At 41.8% G+C, this 18,267-nt stretch overlaps 1 protein-coding gene across 3 annotated transcripts in view; it reads right to left on the bottom strand.

The window, feature by feature from the left end:
• btbd11a (BTB (POZ) domain containing 11a) overlaps positions 1-16,178 on the bottom strand; it is a 246,949-nt gene extending 230,771 nt beyond the window's left edge. For 2 of the 3 annotated variants that reach the window (XM_037696005.1, XM_037696007.1), the window contains exon 1: positions 15,194-16,178. In XM_037696005.1, the coding sequence (XP_037551933.1) occupies positions 15,194-16,058 (865 nt within the window). In that variant the 5' untranslated portion in view covers positions 16,059-16,178. The remainder of the gene's footprint in view (positions 1-15,193) is intronic. The other variant, XM_037696008.1, reaches the window with a different exon arrangement.
• Between the last annotated feature and the right edge of the window lie 2,089 nt (positions 16,179-18,267).

Here is an 18,267-nt window from a genome sequence, read left to right as displayed (position 1 = left end):
TAACAGGACCACACTGCTAATAATGCCATGCTGCTAACAGGACCACATTGCTAACAATGCCATACTGCTAACAGGACCACACTGCTAATGGGACCATGCAGCTAACATGACCACATTGCTAACAGGACCATGCTGCTAACAGAACCAAACACTGCTAACAATACCATGCTGCTAACAGAACCTCACTGCTAACAGGACCATGCTGCTAACAGGACCACATTGCTAACAAGACCATGCTGCTAACAGAATCTCACTGCTAACAGGACCACACTGCTAACAGGACCATGTGACTAACAGGACCACATTGCCAACAGGACCAAGCTGCTAATGGTGTCATGCTGCTAACAGGACCACACTGCTAACAGAACCTCTCTGCTAACAGAACCACTCTGCTAATAGGAACACATTGCTAACAGGACCACGTTGCTAACAGAATCAAACACTGCTAACAGTACGATGCTGTTAACAGGACCACACTGTTAACAGGACCACGCTGCTAACCGAATCTCACTGCTAACAGGACCACACTGCTAACAGGACCACATTGCTAACAGGCCCATGCTGCTAACAGAACCTTACTGCTAACAGAACCTCTCTGCTAACAGAACCACTCTGCTAACAGTACCAAGTTGGTAACAGGCCCATGTTGCTAACAGGACCATGCTGCAAACAGCACCACGCTGCTGATAGGACCATGCTGTTAACAGAACCTCACTAATAATTGTACCATGCTACTAACAGTAACAGTGTTTTTATGACATTTTAATTGTTTTTATTTGTGTATATTGTATGTACTGTTGTCTCTCTTGAAAATGAGTCCTTGTGTCTCATTGAGGCTACCTGTATAAATAAAGGTTCCATCCATCCATCCATTATCTTTACCTGCTTACTCCATTTTTGGGTCACGGGGGTCGCTGGTGCCCATGTCCAGCAATCACTGTGCGAGGGGCAGGGTACACCCTGGACGGGTTGCAAATCCATCACAGGGCCACATAGAGACAAACGAGACAAACAACCATTCACTCTCTCACTCACCCTAGGGGCAATTTAGAGTTACCAATCAGCCTAACATGCATGTTTATGGTCTGTGGGAGGAAACCGGAGTACCCGGAGGAAACCCATGCATGCATGGAGAGAACATGCAAACTCCACCCAAAAAGGCCCTGGACCGGGGTTTGAACCAAGGACCTGCTCGCTGAGAGGCAGCAGCTCTACCAGTTGTGCCACCGTGCTGCCCTTAAATAAAGGTAAAATAAATATATATATATTTCTAAGGAATTAAATCTATTAAAATGCTAAATGAAGTATCTACTTGCCCCCAGACTGTAACATTGGAAGCCTAGATTGTATAGTGTTTTTATGGAAGAAGCTAAATAGTAAATTTGGTCAAATCCCATTAGATGTAAAAAAAATGTGGACAGTGGTTAAACAGTCTACTGCTTTATTGAAATCTTTACAATAAGACTCCATTTTACAGATGTTTGGACCCATTTCAGACGAAATAAAGTGAAAATTTAAATTCCTATTTGTCTCTGGAGTAAAAGAGATATGCATATTATTTGTCATTCATTCTGAAGTGCCCTCAGCTGAGAGGTTGGTGTCAATAACTGCATATTCTGTTCCCAGCGAGCACTCGTGCAAATGGAGACGGAAAATACATTTGTTTTTGATTTACATTTATTTATGCTCAGACGACTCTTACAATAAGTGTGTGAAACAATATCTGAAGGAGGATCGGCTCGGGGAGTTTCTGATTGACGCTTTCTGCTTTTAAAAACGGCTCAAGTTGTGCTAAAACAAATGCATAATTCAGTAGCTTTAAAGTTCCTGAATGACCAATCAAACCATAAAAATGCTATTAAGATTAATCAATTAAACTTTACGTTATGTTGTTTATTTAATTAAACCTTCATTTAAAAGACATCAGCGTTTTAGATTTAAAAGCTTGGATGAGTGCCCACAGAAAGCTTCATGACACCAAATATTCAATAAAACTAGAAACACCCCTGTTAAGCAATGAAAAATAACTTCACACATTTCAAGCTTTTTCCGCCTACGTAACAATTTAAACAACTGTTGAATAAAATGCTGAGAAAAAAATTAAAAACGAAGCACTCTTTAAAAGAATGCAAATCATTGTTACCTACAATGTCCTGTGACATCTCGCATGACTGTCGGCTACTACCACATCAAATTTTAGCTCATCAGCTGTAAAACTGACTGAGGCATTTTTGCATAGGATAAGTCAACTAGGTGTGGTGGCCATCTTGAACTGGACTGAATCTAAAATATTACTTTTTGGGAATTTCCTTAAAATCCCTCTGGCTTTTTTAATAGTTTGATAACAGACAGAATGTGTAGTACTCCCATAATGTGTTGGGGACAATGCTCAGCTACTACCACATCAAATTTAATCTCTATCAGTGAAACTGACTGAATTTTAGCCCCTTTTGTGTTTTCTAAGAACAGTTGGCCATGGCAGACATCTTACATCAGATTGACTCCAAACGTTCATGAGTTGTAGATAATTCAATTCAATTCAATTCAAAAATACTTTATTAATCCCAAAGGAAAATTAAATGTTGTAACTCGTTATCCTCGTTTCATTAAGAGATGTTATAGTGCTGATGGTTGTAGGCAAGAAGGATCTCTTGCGCCGCTCAAGGTGGCTGCATGTTGGAGCAGCTCTGTTACTTTCATTCTGAGATTTTGCTTTTGGAGACTAATTCCTCTTTTGCTGGATGTAAATCACATTTTTTTGGATGATTGTTTCCTCTGGTATCAGATGCTGTGCAGCTGGAAGGATTTTTACTGAAACTTTTTTAGATTTGGACATTTGTTATGATGCGTAACCATGGCAACAAGGTAGTTTTGTACAACCAACAGCAGCTGAATAACATCTCAAAAGCTCAAATAATATCTCAACTACAGCCTCAAATCTCAAATGAGTTGAAAAGGATGTTCTGTGGATGCATTCTCATCTACCTGCCAGCTGTGCTCGAGTGCCTGACCACTGAGATCCTGGAACTGACAAGAAACACGGCTCGTGACAGTGGAAGGACGGGATCGTCCCTCGGCACCTACAGTTGGCTGTCTGCAGCAACGAGGAGTTCAGCAGGCTGCTGGGAGGAGTGACCATCGCTCTGGGAGGAGTTCTGCCCTGGGGAACCGAGAGGCCAGTTGAGTCTGGGTGGATGGATCGGACGGCATCTGCAGCCAGTTTCTTAGGATCCACTGTGGGATGGACCTTTACAAGAGATCCTTCCTGCCTACAGCCATCAGTATCTATAACATCTCTTAATGAAATGAGAACGAGTTACAGCAACAAATAATTTCCCTTTGGGATTAATAAAGTATTTTTGAATTGAATTGTAAAGGTTCGTCCCACAGTGGATCCAAAGAAACTGGCCGCAGATGCCGTCCGATCCATCCACCCAGACTCAGCTGGCCTCTGGTTCCCTCGGGCTGCAGGACCATCCTAATGCCAGGAAGAACACCTCCCAATGCGATGGGCACACCTCCCATCAGCCCGCCAATCTCCTCGTCGCTGCGGACAGCCGGCTGCAGGTGTTGGGGGATGATTCCGTCCTTCTGTTTATACGAGCCACGTTTCCTGCCAGTTCCAGGATCTCAGTGGTCAGGAACTCCAGCACAGCCAGCAGGGAGACAGAAATGCATCCACCATGCCTCCTTTTCAACTCATTTGAGATTTGGAGCTGCAGTTGAGATATTATTTGAACTTTTGAAATGTTAATCAGCTGCTTGTGGTTGTAAAACCTACCTTGTCGTCATGGTTACGCATCATAAGAAATGTCCAAAAGTTAAAAAGTTTCAGTAAAAATTCTTCCAGCTGCACAGCATCTGATACCAGAGGAAACAAGCATCCAAAAAAGGCGATGTACATCCAGAAAAAGAGGAATTAAAGTTTCCAAACACAAAATCTCAGAATGAAAGTGACAGAGCTGCTCCAACATGCAGCCACCCCGAGCGGCGCAATTCTAGAAAAAAAGATCACCGTCTGAAAGTTTCATTAAAATCTGTTAGTAAGATATTTTGCCAACAGTACAAACAAATGAACACACATACAAAGACATGGGTAAATACCGTGAAAGAAAGTAAAAATAATTGATGTCATATTAAAAGAGGGTCTAAGGGGCGCCTTCAGTCGAACATCCTCATTCTTTTTCCAAGAAAGACGTCAGCGTTACTGAAAGTCAAACGTTTCACAACTGATCAACAGCATGACTCAAAATCATATCTGAGTTGCTAAACTGCTCCTTTACTTGAGATGCAGTTCCGTTGGTTCCTATAAATCACCTCCTGGTCTATAAGAATTTGGACGTCTAGCTGAAAGTGTATTGTTTTTCTTAAAGCGCAAAGAGAGTTGTGCGAGCTGCGGAGCGGACATGTTTGTGTGGAAGGTGTGATGAAAAGCACAATCAAACAAGAGCCACAGGACCGCTTCGACGAGATCGCACCGAGTGCTAACGGAAATTTACAAGGAGGAAAAACATACAGTGCAGCTGACGTGATGCACTGTGGTTTACACCGCAGCTGATTTAAACCTCACTGCGCTGCACGCTGTAAAGTCACACTTATGTTGCTCATTTATCTTTAGTTGCATTGTTTAAAGGTTTTACAAGTGCAGAAACACACTCACTTAAATTGTTTGAGCCCAGTTGGTCAGCATGAATACTCATTTCCAACGATACTTAATGGCTTATGACCATCATAAATATGCTGTAAAGTCTTAGATTTTATTTACATTTTTGAGGTATTGATCTATCAAGCAGAAATAATGAAAACAGCTAAAAAGTCTGCAGGTTTATTGAACGTAAGTCATTGTTTCCTATATCAGAGTTAGAGGGTATGTGTTGTGAATGACTCTCAGCTACCACCACATATAGCTAATATAGTAATATAGCTATTACTGTGTTGGCTAAGGTAGCTTATGGTGGCCGTCTTGATTTGGATAGATATAGTTCGGTATATACAACCATAACAACTTTGGTAATCCCTTTTACTTACTATAATTTTATTTTTTTCAAGAAACATAGCTTTTGTCGCTAAATCTCAAATTAACACAGAAGCAGCTTTGATGATTATGTTTATAATTAAATAATGCAAATCAGATTCTAAATAAAGTATTGTTGGTCATCAAATAGCATGTTCTGAAAGCAACTATCAGACGTTCTCTCAACATTTTCAACAAAATATCAGGAATGTGGTATTATTATTATTGTTTGAATTATTATTTTTTTGGTAAAAAGTGGCAGCTATAAGATTTTTTTTCTTCTTCTTCTTTCTGCTGCCTTTCATTTTATTTGTGATTGTATATTTTATTGTATATTGAATTTAAAAAAAAAAAAATTTAATGGATAAATTTATAAGCCCTGGTTCGACTCCCAGCCATTCCCACATGTCGTGGTGTCTCTGAGCAAAACACCCAATCCCAAATTGCTCCCCAGGCGCTTACGTAGCTCAACCTGGGTGTATCTCAGGTGCAGTGGGTTAAATGCAGAGAACTAATTTAATCTTTGTATGGGAACATACATTGATGACAATCTCAGACTTCCCCCTTTACTGTAACAGTAAACTATGATGCTGTTTTAGCTTAGCTTGTTTGGTTGATATCTACCTCTGGCATCTGTTCCACTAGTTTTTCACCCCCTTGTTAATTATTTCAGCAACCTTTTTGTCTTGACTTACTACCAAGTAATTTGGGTAACAATTCGCTATATAAATAGTTTTCCCTAAAAGCTAGTTAACAGATTTTGGCTGGTTTTTTTAGCTTCATAATATCCACGTCCTGTGAGATTTCTCAGATTCATCTAGCTACAAAGGTTGCGTTACTAAAAAGCTCAAACTATGGTTTAAATTTGGACTTATTGGTTTATGATACATGAAATGAAATGAAAAGTCTACTGTAAATACTACAGGAATCTACACCTCTAGATGCAGGAAGAGGGCCACCTGCATCATGAAGGACCCCACACACCCAGCACACACACTTTTTGCCCCACTCCCCTCAGAAAGGAAGATAAGCTAGACTGAGGAACAGCTTCTACCCTGAGGCTGTTAGACTCATGAATCTCTAATCAGGGTAATCACTGTGAAAAATTACATCATGTTGCTGCTGATCTGTTTCCTGTTGCTGCTGATCTGTTTCATGTTGCTGTGTTCATTCGTGCTCATCTGCTCACGCAGACTCATGTCCGTGCTGCTGTTCAGTGTATTGTTTGTGTACTACTAGTGCATTTTTATTAATGTTTTTCTTAGTTCATATCTTGGATCTTGTTACTGTTTTTCTTTTACATTTTAATACTTTTGTTGGATGTAACTGGGAGCCTGTGTACACAATTTCGCTCCACCACATGTGGTGCAAATGACAAATAAAGAAACTCTGACTCTGACTCTGAAAATACATTATAAAGATAACTTTACCAGGCATTAAAACAATACTAAGGTTTTCATGTTCCATTTAACTGTCTGATGACCTGAGGAGGAAGAAAACCTTCTCAAATATTGAATTTGTGAAGTTAAATGTACTTTGAGAAGTATTTTAAGTACATACTTGAAAGTGTGTACTTAGATAGTTTACATTGAAAGGATGAAGGTGGAAAAGGGGGGTCCATAATCACTCATGACCCAAGTAATTACTGCCAAGCCTTTATTTATATGTTGTTTTCCCCCATTTCTGAAATTCATTCTGTGCTCATGAAAGCACCGCATAAAGTTTGTCCTGATAATTTAACGAGGTCATTTTGCTAAGGGTGTTCCCAGATGTGTACATAAACTACGGCTGCCAATAAATTCTGCAAGCCAGACAAAGTTTCATCCTGGCCACACAGAGAAATGAAGCGAACAAATTTGGACTTTCAAGAAAGGGGTATTAAGAATAAGATCAATTATCATATTTGTTCTCTGCAGCTCCCCTTTGTGCTTCCTGTTGCTAATTTTTATGACCACCAGATAAGTGTAAGTGTTAATTAAACCGAGCCGCGTGGTAATTATATCTCGGAGAAACGTGTGCCAAAGCACCGCAGCTCATCCTCTAGCTCCGGTTCTTCCTCGTGCACTTGGACTTATCACATGGCTAACATACTACCCTTATTATCTCATCCTGACCCAGTACATTCACCTACTTTGCGAAAATACACGGGGATCCGAAGTCCAATAACAGAGAAGTAATGAAACCGCAAGATTTTTGGGCTAGCCTTTGTTGACTTGTGTGTGCGCTTGGGATCTCTTCCGGTAAAACCACGCGGACGCAGATGAAATTAAAGTGAATATTATGGAAGGAAACTAGAAATAGATGCAGCTCATGAAATCCATCTTGGCCTGGTAATAACTTCACAATCACTGATTGTTGCTGAAGTTGGTTATGGGGGTGAGTGGGGAGCCTTTGGCCTGATGAAATTACCATGACATAAAAATCCATCACAAGCAGCTTTATGTGCCCGAGTGCTCACAACTCCAGCAGAAAGACAACAATCTGTCCGCTCATTTGCGAGAGCGCACCCTCCCAGAAAGAGAAAAGGACAGGCGGGAAAATAATAACAGAATGGACAACGAGAAGCTCTGCCAGGATCTTGGTGTTATGAGTCGAGCTTATTATAAACCACAGTGGAAAACAAATATGCACAGTGCCTGCCCCCAGCAGAAAACACAATAAAATATGGTGTGAAAGGCAGCGCAATGAAGGAGGGAGACCAGACGGCATGCTGCTAATTTAATAGGCTGAGTACGGCTGGCTTTGCAATTCCATTATGTCGTGTCATCTGTCCTGTGGAGGTCGGACCGGCTCCTTGGGGAAGGTCAAGGCACATGACAGGAAAACTCACCATCCCGGTAGGTCCGAAGCTGATGACCAAGCTTTTAGTTTCAGACGTCACTTGTCGTTTGACAGTTCAACATGACTTATGAGGCCTTACAGTAGAACAGCTCGGATGAAGTATTAAAAAATAGCTCAACAAATATCAAATGTGTTTTAACAATATCTTGCGCCACTTTATTAATGATTACTTTAAAATTAAAGTAAATAAAAGAAGACTGGTCAGCTGACTGAATGCTTGGGCCAATTTTTACAAATAGCCAGCATGCTCCATACTCCAACAATTAAGACAGGTATAGTTAAGGGCTAGTCCATTGATGGTACCCACCCCCACTCAGCCCAGTTTATGGGACCACCTTGTTTTAGGTTCCAAGCGGACCAAGTGTCAATTCTGACATAAGCAGACAGCGGACGTTGATTGGCCAGTGGAGCTACATCACTGGATGACCAGTCCAGCAAAACTGCAAACTACATCTGAACCTCCACTTCCTCTCTGATCGTGTTGATGGACGGCGCCACAAGAGCGCATTTACAGAGAGATATCAGAGATGATGGCGCAGCATGGCTACACCTGGATTTATAAGCCGTGCCGGGATAAACTAAAGAATATGAAGTCGGATGGGGCGATTAAGGATCACAACTGGCGGAGTGGCTCGAACACAATGACCGGTTACGATACCGTCCACATTGTATTAACGATCCCGTTCACAGAGCGGGGGAACAAGTCACAGTGGATCACCTCCGCCTGAGATGAACCGCTAAGACGAAAGCTGAATGGAGACGCCCTTATCAACGGCAAAGCAGCTTTCGTGGATCTCAGTGTTGTTACGTTGCCACTGCTATTTTTTACAAACTGACAGAGTCCGAGAGAAGTTGAACTGTCAAATATTTTCATAACTCTCTTATTTGTCTTCTTTCAGCTGCTCCCTACTGTAAGGGACTGAACTGGCATGAAACATTCATCAAATGTTTTATGCTGGAAGTCCTTTCTAACCTGCAGCCTCAGGATTACGAGTCCGAGACACTGACCACCAAGCTACCAGAGCCTCTGTTATCCCTGCTTACACACCTGCGTAGACGGACAGCCAGATGTTTCTTTTTGTAATTTTGTTACTTATTTTGTATTATGTTTTATTAAGGTCAGCCTTATTTTCTTTTATTTCCTATAATCTGGCAGCGTAATCCCTGATCTGTTGCCTTGTTTGCTAATTACCACAGTTCTCCTGTGTCGCTCGTGGTTTCCAATCCTGGTTCTGTTTGGTTCTCATGTCAAATTTTGTTGCCATTCCTGTCACGCTGAGCTGATCATTTTTTTATATTCAGGCTCACTGGAGTCCTTGCGGCTGCAGCACATTTTGTTTTATTATTAAAAGTGTATTGTTTTCTTTGCCCTACTGCCTACAGAACCTGCATCAGGATCTCCTGCTGCACAAAACACCACCACAGAGGCTCCATGCAAGTCAGTAACACTAACCAGCAAACTAGGTGTTTGTGGAGGAGTTGTGTTAATTTATAGTTAATTGTAAAATATATGATAAAATGGAAGGGGTCACAAAATGGTTAACGTTTAGATATTTATCTCCATCTTATGCAGTCATACACATTTATACTATATATTGTAGATTCACTGAAAAGTTAAAAAAAATACCCATGTTTCTGTTGTCATTACCCTCATATAACCCTCAGTACTGGCTACCCTCAGGGCTGTGTGCTGAGCCCTCTCCTGTTCATTCTGCTCACATACGACTGTGCACCTACCCATCCAGGCTGTCGTATTGTAAAGTTTGCAGATGGTGCAGCAGTGGTAGGATGCATCACAAACAACGATAAGTCCAGCTACAGACAGGAGGTGGAGCACCTGGAGAGCTGGTGCAGGAAGAACCTTCACATCAATGTGAAGAAGACAAAGGAGATGGTTGTGGACTTCAAAAGGAACAAACACTAACAACTGACCAGTAAAGAACCTTGAATCGTTACATCCTTGAATAAACTAGTAACCTTCCTTTGCACACATAGAAGCAACCTAATTACCGGTATATCTGTATCAACAGACTATCAAAGTTTGTTTTTGCAAAGTTTCATGCAAAGCTTCCTTTTTTCTGATGTTAAGAAATCTTTTAAAAAATGAACTCATATTGCGGCAGCATGTATTTCTGCACACAAAAGCAGCGAAGAAAGGCTTTCGTTCTGCTCCACTCAGAGCCGAGTGATAGTCGGGTCTGGTCGGTGGGAGACCAGAGTGATGTGGGTTCAGTTATTATGGGCTGCACTACCTTTTGTTCCTCAGGTGCAGTTTTAGAAATGGAATCATATTTCACTGCTGCTCTCTCACACTTGCAGCTAATTATAGCCCTTTTCTTTTCACCAAAAAAAAAAAAAGAAGAAAAAAAGAAAAGAAGGAAGTACAGACACCTGATTGAATTTTAGATTAAAATGCGATTAAGGAGGGTAATTATTAAGCCACATGAATGATCCATGTTAAATTGAAGCCACTGTAACCAGAGTATGAAAACTGTTTCTTGTAGAAGTGTTTGTTAAAAAATAGCCAGTTTTCTTTGTTTTTGGCTATCCCCTAATGGTGGCACAGAGATGTTTAGTGGGAGTGCAAATTGCCTCCTCTGCACCATCGAAAAACAACGGTCCACGGAGGAGGCGTGAAAAGCATGCATGCAGCTGCTCCTTAAAAAACAACAAAAAAAAAAAACAAAGCAGCCCAATATGACACTACTATCCATCTAAGTAAGTTATGATTTGAAAAATACACCAATCGTCACCACTGATGAACAAAGTGTATGCAGTAGTCCCTCAGTATTTTGCGGTTGGACTTTTGTGGACTCACTGTTTCGCAGGTTTTCAACGTAAGATTGTACAAGACACACGACTGGCTGATTGATGGAAGGCGACCAACCAGAGCTTTGTGCTCTGTATTCCAGGCGCTGATTGGCTCAGTACCCGTAGCATCAGTCTGTCTACTCTCTTTCGTTGTGCTCTTTTAGAGAGTTTAGAACATTGTTAAGAACACTGCTAATGTGTGGGAAGGGTTCATAAAGCTTTAAAATATATATCAATACTAAAATATATATAACGTTCCTACTTTGTGAATTTTCACCTGTCGCGGGGGTGTCTAGAACATAACCCCTGCAATAAGTAAGGGACTACTGTATCACTGTTTCAAATAAGTAAGGGACTACTGTATCACTGTTTCACTTAGATTCTGTTTGGATCCTTATAGACACCTTCCACCCAACTGAGCATTTCCACGGCCCAATAAGACTTTCCCAACCGTAATATGACAGCAGCTCCCCTTAACTGGGACTTTGAAACTCCAGTTGGATGGCACAAACTGAAAGCTGCAACTTAGGATAAATAGAACAAAAGTTCTGCATACAGCACAATATACACCCATCGACATACTATTATACAGCAATCTATAGCAATGATCTGGACAAAGACCTTGTGTAACATTTGACCTTGATTTGTGACCTTGGCCTTGGAGCTGGAGTGATGAAAATTGTATACAACACCCCAGCTAGTGATGATGCATATGTGTGAGAAGTTTTGCTAAATTATCTTTATCACAAATGGCTGGTGCTGGTGAACCCATTGGTGCAGGCAGCAAGGACTCAGGATGGGTATATATATAATAAAGAATTTATTAACAAAACAGAGAGCTGACAGGGCAGCAAAAAAAACATAGAATGATCAGGGGGTACTCATGATACAGACAGGTCATCACCAGTGAACAGAAGACAATGCCAGGGCAAGGGGTAAGCGAAACACACAGGCTTGAATACAGGAAACACCAATTAGACAATGTGAAGGCTGTGAGTAATCACAGATGCCAAAGAAAGAGACATAGGATGAAAGACATAAACACAACACAAGATGGAGCTAGATACTAAAGAACCACAAACCCTATAATGATAGAAATAGAGGATCAGGGGAACGCAGACATTAACACAACATCAGATGGAGCTAGACAGCAGAGGCAAAACCACAACTCCTACAATCTTGAGCAGATCAGAAGTTCTGGGACGAACATACACATGGTCAGGCGTCGACTATACCAAAATACGTCCCGCCTTCGATGATCGTATGAAAAGAACCCAAATTTGAGACTAATAGGTAAGCAGCATCAGAATGTTTTGCAAAAAATTGACCAAATAGATCAACTATATAGACAAGGGGTGAGCAAGAAGGACTTGGTTAAGAACACAGGAGAATGGGGAGCAAGGTATAATAAAGCAGGTGTGCTGATGATGAAACAAGGATTTGTTGTGTGGAAGCAGGAAACTCGTGAAAACCAAATGAGGAAATCAACCCAACCCAATCTAAATCCATAATTTAAATTGGGAACCAACTGTGACAACAAAAATCCTCACAGATCTTCAAAGATTTTGCTAAAGTCCAGGACGCCCTCTCAGTGAAAACCCAAGAGGACGACTGACCAAAGAGTTAACTAATGGACAAAAGATGGTTCAATTGGAGCATTTGAAAATGTTTTCCGCTTAGTGAATATCATTCGCAGGATTGGCCAGACTAACCCTTTCTATATTTATGGAGATGGAATAATTGAGAGAAAAGTGGTTGTTTCTCACTTTAGCTCACCTGTCTGTAAGTTTACACCTAATTTGTCACAGTTCTATGATTCATCAATCTAAAAGACGCCTTTTCATTTCTTTTTTGGTCAAAATTTCAGACTCGATGTTCATCAAAACACAATTTTTATGTCTTATTTTATTTTGTTTACTTCGGAGGCTATAACATTTTCTGCCTTTTACATAAGCAAGGGTTTATATTGAAGTAAACAACCTGTCAGGTTGGAAAACTCTACACATTATGCAGGGTTTATATAACAGTCAGATCCATTTCAGATCAAATTTTCCTCTGAAACTCTCATTTCTTGGAGCTGTTAAAGAAACCTCTCATGACATGAATTGTTCAAGAGGCTTTTCTTTTTCCCAAAGCTTTGAGTATATAGTGCAATGATCAGAGCTGCAATATGACTTTTTTGTTGCTTTGTTTGATGTAGCATTTTGAGTCCCTTCTGCTTCAGTTCCTCAACTCATTCAGACCAGCCCCCATTCCATGGACGGCTTACACCTTCTGGAGTGACACAGCAGCGTTATCAACAAGGCCAGCACACAATATAAACACGAACGCTGCTTTTAAATCATCCCGTGATGCCCAGGCTGTCAAAAACACTCATTATCATTCAACAGAAACACAATGGCTCGCACGCAAACACCAGATGGAGTCCGTTTCATCTTTTTCCACACATAAATACTTATTTGACTGTTGTTGCTGCAGGCTTCTGATCAACTTGTTTCAGAGGAGACTGTCAGAACCTGCTGTTTGGGGTGTAATTACACTTGTAATACAATCTGAGCACAGATACTTACATGGCTTATGGTCTTATCACTTGTCTAACGTGGAAACACTCCAAAACTCAACTGTTATTGATCAAATACAGCTCAATATATGGGGTTTTTAAGTACCGTATTTTCCGGTGTATAAGTCACAGTTTTTGCATAGATTTGTCAGTCCTGCAATTTATCCGCCGAAGCGACTTGTATATGTTTTTTTTTTCATATTCATAACGCAATTTTTGACTGACACTTTAAATTTCAAAGAACTGCAACAGCGAGTCCTCCCGTGCGCGCTCGCTCGGCTCAGCTGGTGCAGGCGGAGGAACGCTGAAGAGCTAGCAGCTCCGGCCATGATGGATGGATGGATGGATGGATGGTGCCATGCTGCCCAGGCAACATGAAGCTGTTTTGACCATTAAATAAACTCATAATAAACGCGACGCGTCAGCGGTGATGCACAAATGCGACTTTTTTTTATTTTTCCTTTTCATGATGCTTTTTTTTGACTGACGCGACTTATACGCCGGAAAATACGGTAGTTCAAATAACCTACTTTTTTTTTATTTTGAGCACTGCCAAATAAACTGACTGTACCCTACAGATGTCATAGCTATGGTTTGGCTTTCATGTGATCCAGCTGGTCAACTGAGATTTGTTTATAATCTGCATAAAGTTTGTTATTTTGGAAATTCAGAAGCAGATTAGCTTGATTGTAAGGACTGCTGAGATAGATCCCTACAGACTTTTGGTTCCCCAAAGATGGGTTCAGTCATGGAAAACTTGAGTCTGTATTGATAACATACAAGAAAATGACTCTGAATTCCATCTATCTTCCAAATTTGCAAGTAAGCTGCAAAATGTACATCATGTTTAAAATATATTCCAGGGTCTGCAACCTTTGCCACTTTGTACTAAACCTGCTACAAATGTGTCCGGTCAACTGGTGGCCCATGGACCACAAGTTTGTTGGAGATGGCTTTTCCAGACAGTAGGGGTGATATTATAAAATGAAAAATGTCTAACTATTATTAACGTTTATTGATATTTTTGCATTTTAATATAGAAAAAAAAAGATTCATGTAAAGAAAGCAAACATATATAATTTTTAACAAGTTTATAAAAATTAAAACACTGAACTCTGCAGGTTGATGTGAGTTCTCTTAATAGTTGAAGAATTAAGCATCGTACTTAAAGCATAAAGTTAAAGACAGGTTAAAATTAGTTTGTTGGCTATCCAGTTACAAGAAAATAAATACTTTAATTACTTGGACTTTGTTTTTTTTTGTGTGTTTTAATCTTCGCGTCATCAAATATTCCTTCTCAGCAACTTGCCTTAAAGATATTCCAAAACATTCTGGTGGTTTTGACGCTGAGACTGGAGGTTGACTTAAAGTGGCTAACAAACAACTAGCATGATGTTTTATTTCTTGTATTTGTACTATCCGTCACATATTTGAAACTGAAGGAAATCTGCAACCACTTTCATTGTTGGCAATAATTGAAATAAAATTCAATTTTTAAGTTAGTTTTGATCAAGGGCCTTTGCAGAGGGACCAAAGGGCCTCATGTGGCCCGAGAGCCGCAGCTTGCAGACCCATAAATATCAACTGATTTCAAACATCAGCACAAACAGAACTGTTTTGTTGTTTTTTTACCATAATACACATTTGGTGAAAGTTTCATAGGAATAACTAAAAAGAACAGAAGAAATACCAGTTTGTGTTCCCGGTTATAACTTTCATCCAGAATCTTGGACACTGAGTGGACTTGGGGCAACTCTTTTAATTTCTTTCAAATTAAATCGTTTTGAAATGAACTTTTACTTTAAGGGTCACAAGATTTTTTTTATTTATTTATTTTTTGCCACTGTTGTTTTGAGGGTCCGATTAGTTTGGGAACTGAACAGGGTCAACATATTTTACAGGTTGGGTAGGAGGAAAACTGAACTTGAGGATGTTCCACCATGATCCCTCAGCAGATTTTTTCTTACCACTCGAGTTCTTGCCACAGATGAGGTGCTGGTAGGGCTGCAGCAGACCCCACATCTCCGAGTCCCCGCTGATGGCCTGCTCCATGGACTCCACGCTGATCTTGGGGATCCCGTTGTCCCTCTCCACCAGCGCGCTGCGCACCACGCGTCCGAACACCTCCCTGAACAGGCTCTCCGCGCACGCGGTCAGGTAGATGGCCGCGTGCTCGTGGATCCTCAGAGCCACGCGGCTGTCCACCATCCACCTGAAGAAGCGACCCACGGAGAAGACCAAGCCGCAGCGCGCGGACTTGCCCCGGCTGAACTTGTCGCCCGTGCTCATGTTGTAGAGGGAGAGCGCGCTGAGCGCCGCCGTGATGCAGTTCACGGAGATGGTCCACGAGAACACCACCTTCATGGCGCTTTGGATCTCGTGCTTGGTGCACTTGGCGTAGCGCAGGCTGAGGCGCTGCGCCTCCCGCGCCACCCTCACCAGCGCGCGGCTCACGAGCGCAGACAGCCGCGCCAGCACCTCCGGCGGAGGCTCCCCCACCATCAGCTCCTGGTCTTTCCTCAGCGCGCCCTCCACCTCTCCCAGGCTCCACGGCACCTCCTCCAGCTCGGGCAGCTTGGCGCTGTGTCCCGAGCCCTCCAGGATCTCCGTGTCCTCCGCCAGGACGGTGTTGACCGTGTCCAAACTGTTGTGTCTGCTGTGCATGGATTCCGTCAGATGCCAGTAGTTGCCTCCATGCGGGATGGACTGGTGCGTGTCGGAGCAGCAGAGCGACACGCTGGACGACCTGACGGAGTCCGCGGCGCCACCATAACCAGAGTCGAGCGTTAAATCCTCCAGCGTCCTCACCACGGTCTTATCCTTGCCTGCCATAATTGCGCCGCATGCTGTTGGGTGTCCTCGGTCCCGCAGCTGGACACAAACTCAGATTTGTCTCGCTCAGCCGCAAGATTGGAGCGCGTGCACTGGATGTGCGGGGTGTCCACAACTTCAGCAGCCGGAGCGCACAGAGCCGTCCGCGCTCCCCGCAACAAGGCAGGGCTCTGATGGAGAGAGGAGGAGCCAGGAGGCGCGGGGGGACCCCCGCAGGGACTGAACACCAGCCAATCCGAGGCTCCCGCCAGCTTTGACGCGCGCGCACCAGCTTACCTGCTGCCTCGGCACCTGGTGCGACTGGTGCGACTGGTGCCCTGTAGCTGCGGGACAGGAAGACTGACACCCTGAAAACTGTCGAGCGGAAAGAAAGACACCTGTCTGCACTCACTTCAGGTTCTGAACACCTGAGAATCTGAATACAACTGCTGCCACAATGCAGGGGGTCATGTTTGTGTTTGTCTGTTAGCAAAATATCTCACGAACTACTCAACAGATTTGGATGAAACGCTCAGAAAGGAATCCATGGATGTACATATCTGCTGATTACTGTTAGCAGTCGATTTCACTCAAGATGGCCGCCACAGCTAACCAATCTTACCCAGCACCATAAATGGCCACAGCTCAGTCAATTTCTCAGCTGTGAGGTTACAATTTGGTGTGGTAGTAGCTGAGACTGATCCACAACATATGTCTTGAGTGCTAACAGTTTGTGAAAACTGTTTATTCAGAATGTAACACTTAACGATTGGAAATCAACTGAGTTTGTCTGTTAGCAAAATATTCTATCAACTGCTGCATCAATTTTACTGAAACTTTCAGGCAATCTTCTTTAGATGTTCCTCTATGACTGTTAAACTTTTGGAGCCATTCCAGTTTAGGATGCTCACCACCACTAGCTGAACTCTGCAAATAAAAAATGGCTATAACTCAGTCATTTTTACAGATGCGGAGTAAAAATTGTAGCTGAGGGTCACTCGCAACATATATTCTAAAATGTGACACGAGATCAGGGTTTGAAAAAATACATCTCACATGTCAATCAAATTTGACTTTATCTGCATGGTTTAGGCCCATACCATTATACATAATTGTATATAGGCCATGACCAACAATATGTGGATATATATTTAATGTATATAGTTTTATCATTTTTCTACCCGTGTTCTGCTCAATCTGGATAAAGCACAAAACTTCTGCATTCTTTCCTTCCCTTACTGTTATTTTGGAACATTGTTCTCCAACTTTAATTAGGACTAAAAGCAGTGCAGCAGATGTTTGTTTTTTTTAAAGCCCATAATAATATTTAATACTCTATAAATATTTTACAGTTGAAGATCTTTGCCTCAAGCCTTTTAAGACAGACTCATCAAAAAAAAAAAAAAATCCAATAAAAAGCATAGATTTGTTCACAGGTTCTGTACTGATTTTTATTTATTTTTTTAAGATTAATGCCTTTAAATGTGTTATTTTTTTATTGGGTCAAAACAAAAAGCGAGGGAGCTGAAATGTGGCGTGCTGAGAGAAGCAGTTGGCAGAATGATGATTCATCCGTTGTGCTGGGGCTTCTCCATGTAGATTGGAGCTGGGGAAACCATCTGTCCACGCTGCCTGCCATGCCAGAGGCGCTTTCATACTTTCCTGACATGACGCTGCATTCTGCCAGAGCTGAAAAACAGACTGTGGTGACATGACGGGGGGAGTTATGCAACATTTGCCAGAGACTGACAGGGGGGAAACAAATTGCCTTGACGAACACTGCAGGTGTGTTTTTATAGGGTTTTATTCTTCAAACTCTGTCAATAACAGCAACTTTCTGATGATTTAATTGCTTATGGCTTCATATGTTGAGTTATTTCATTATAAAGAATAATAAAACGGACACTTCAAGTGGGAAATCTCATCCTCTGGTGCGTGACGTTAACATCCTCTGCAGCCTCTTGATGCTGATCCTGCTGACTTCTTCAGGTGAGAGCAGAGGAGGTGGGCAGCTGTCAGCAGTGCAGTCTCTAAACGCACCGCAGTGCTCCAGAGCAGGCCCTCTCTTATATTAAGCCTCGGTTGCCAGGTAACAACAAAATTATCTTCTTTTTGTATTATTATTATTATTATTCCCAGCAAGATGATAAATCATTTGTGCTTTCCAAGCAGGAGTGCCTCATGTGAATCTTAGTCATGCAGTACAGTCATCATTTTTTTTTTAAGTATT

This window comes from Nematolebias whitei, chromosome 22 (assembly GCF_014905685.2).
Source record: "Nematolebias whitei isolate Nwh7 chromosome 22, NemWhi1, whole genome shotgun sequence".
NCBI lineage: Eukaryota > Metazoa > Chordata > Actinopteri > Cyprinodontiformes > Rivulidae > Nematolebias > Nematolebias whitei.
The sequence above is the reverse complement of the archived record's forward strand: the minus strand, read 5'-3'. Positions and strand labels throughout refer to the sequence as shown.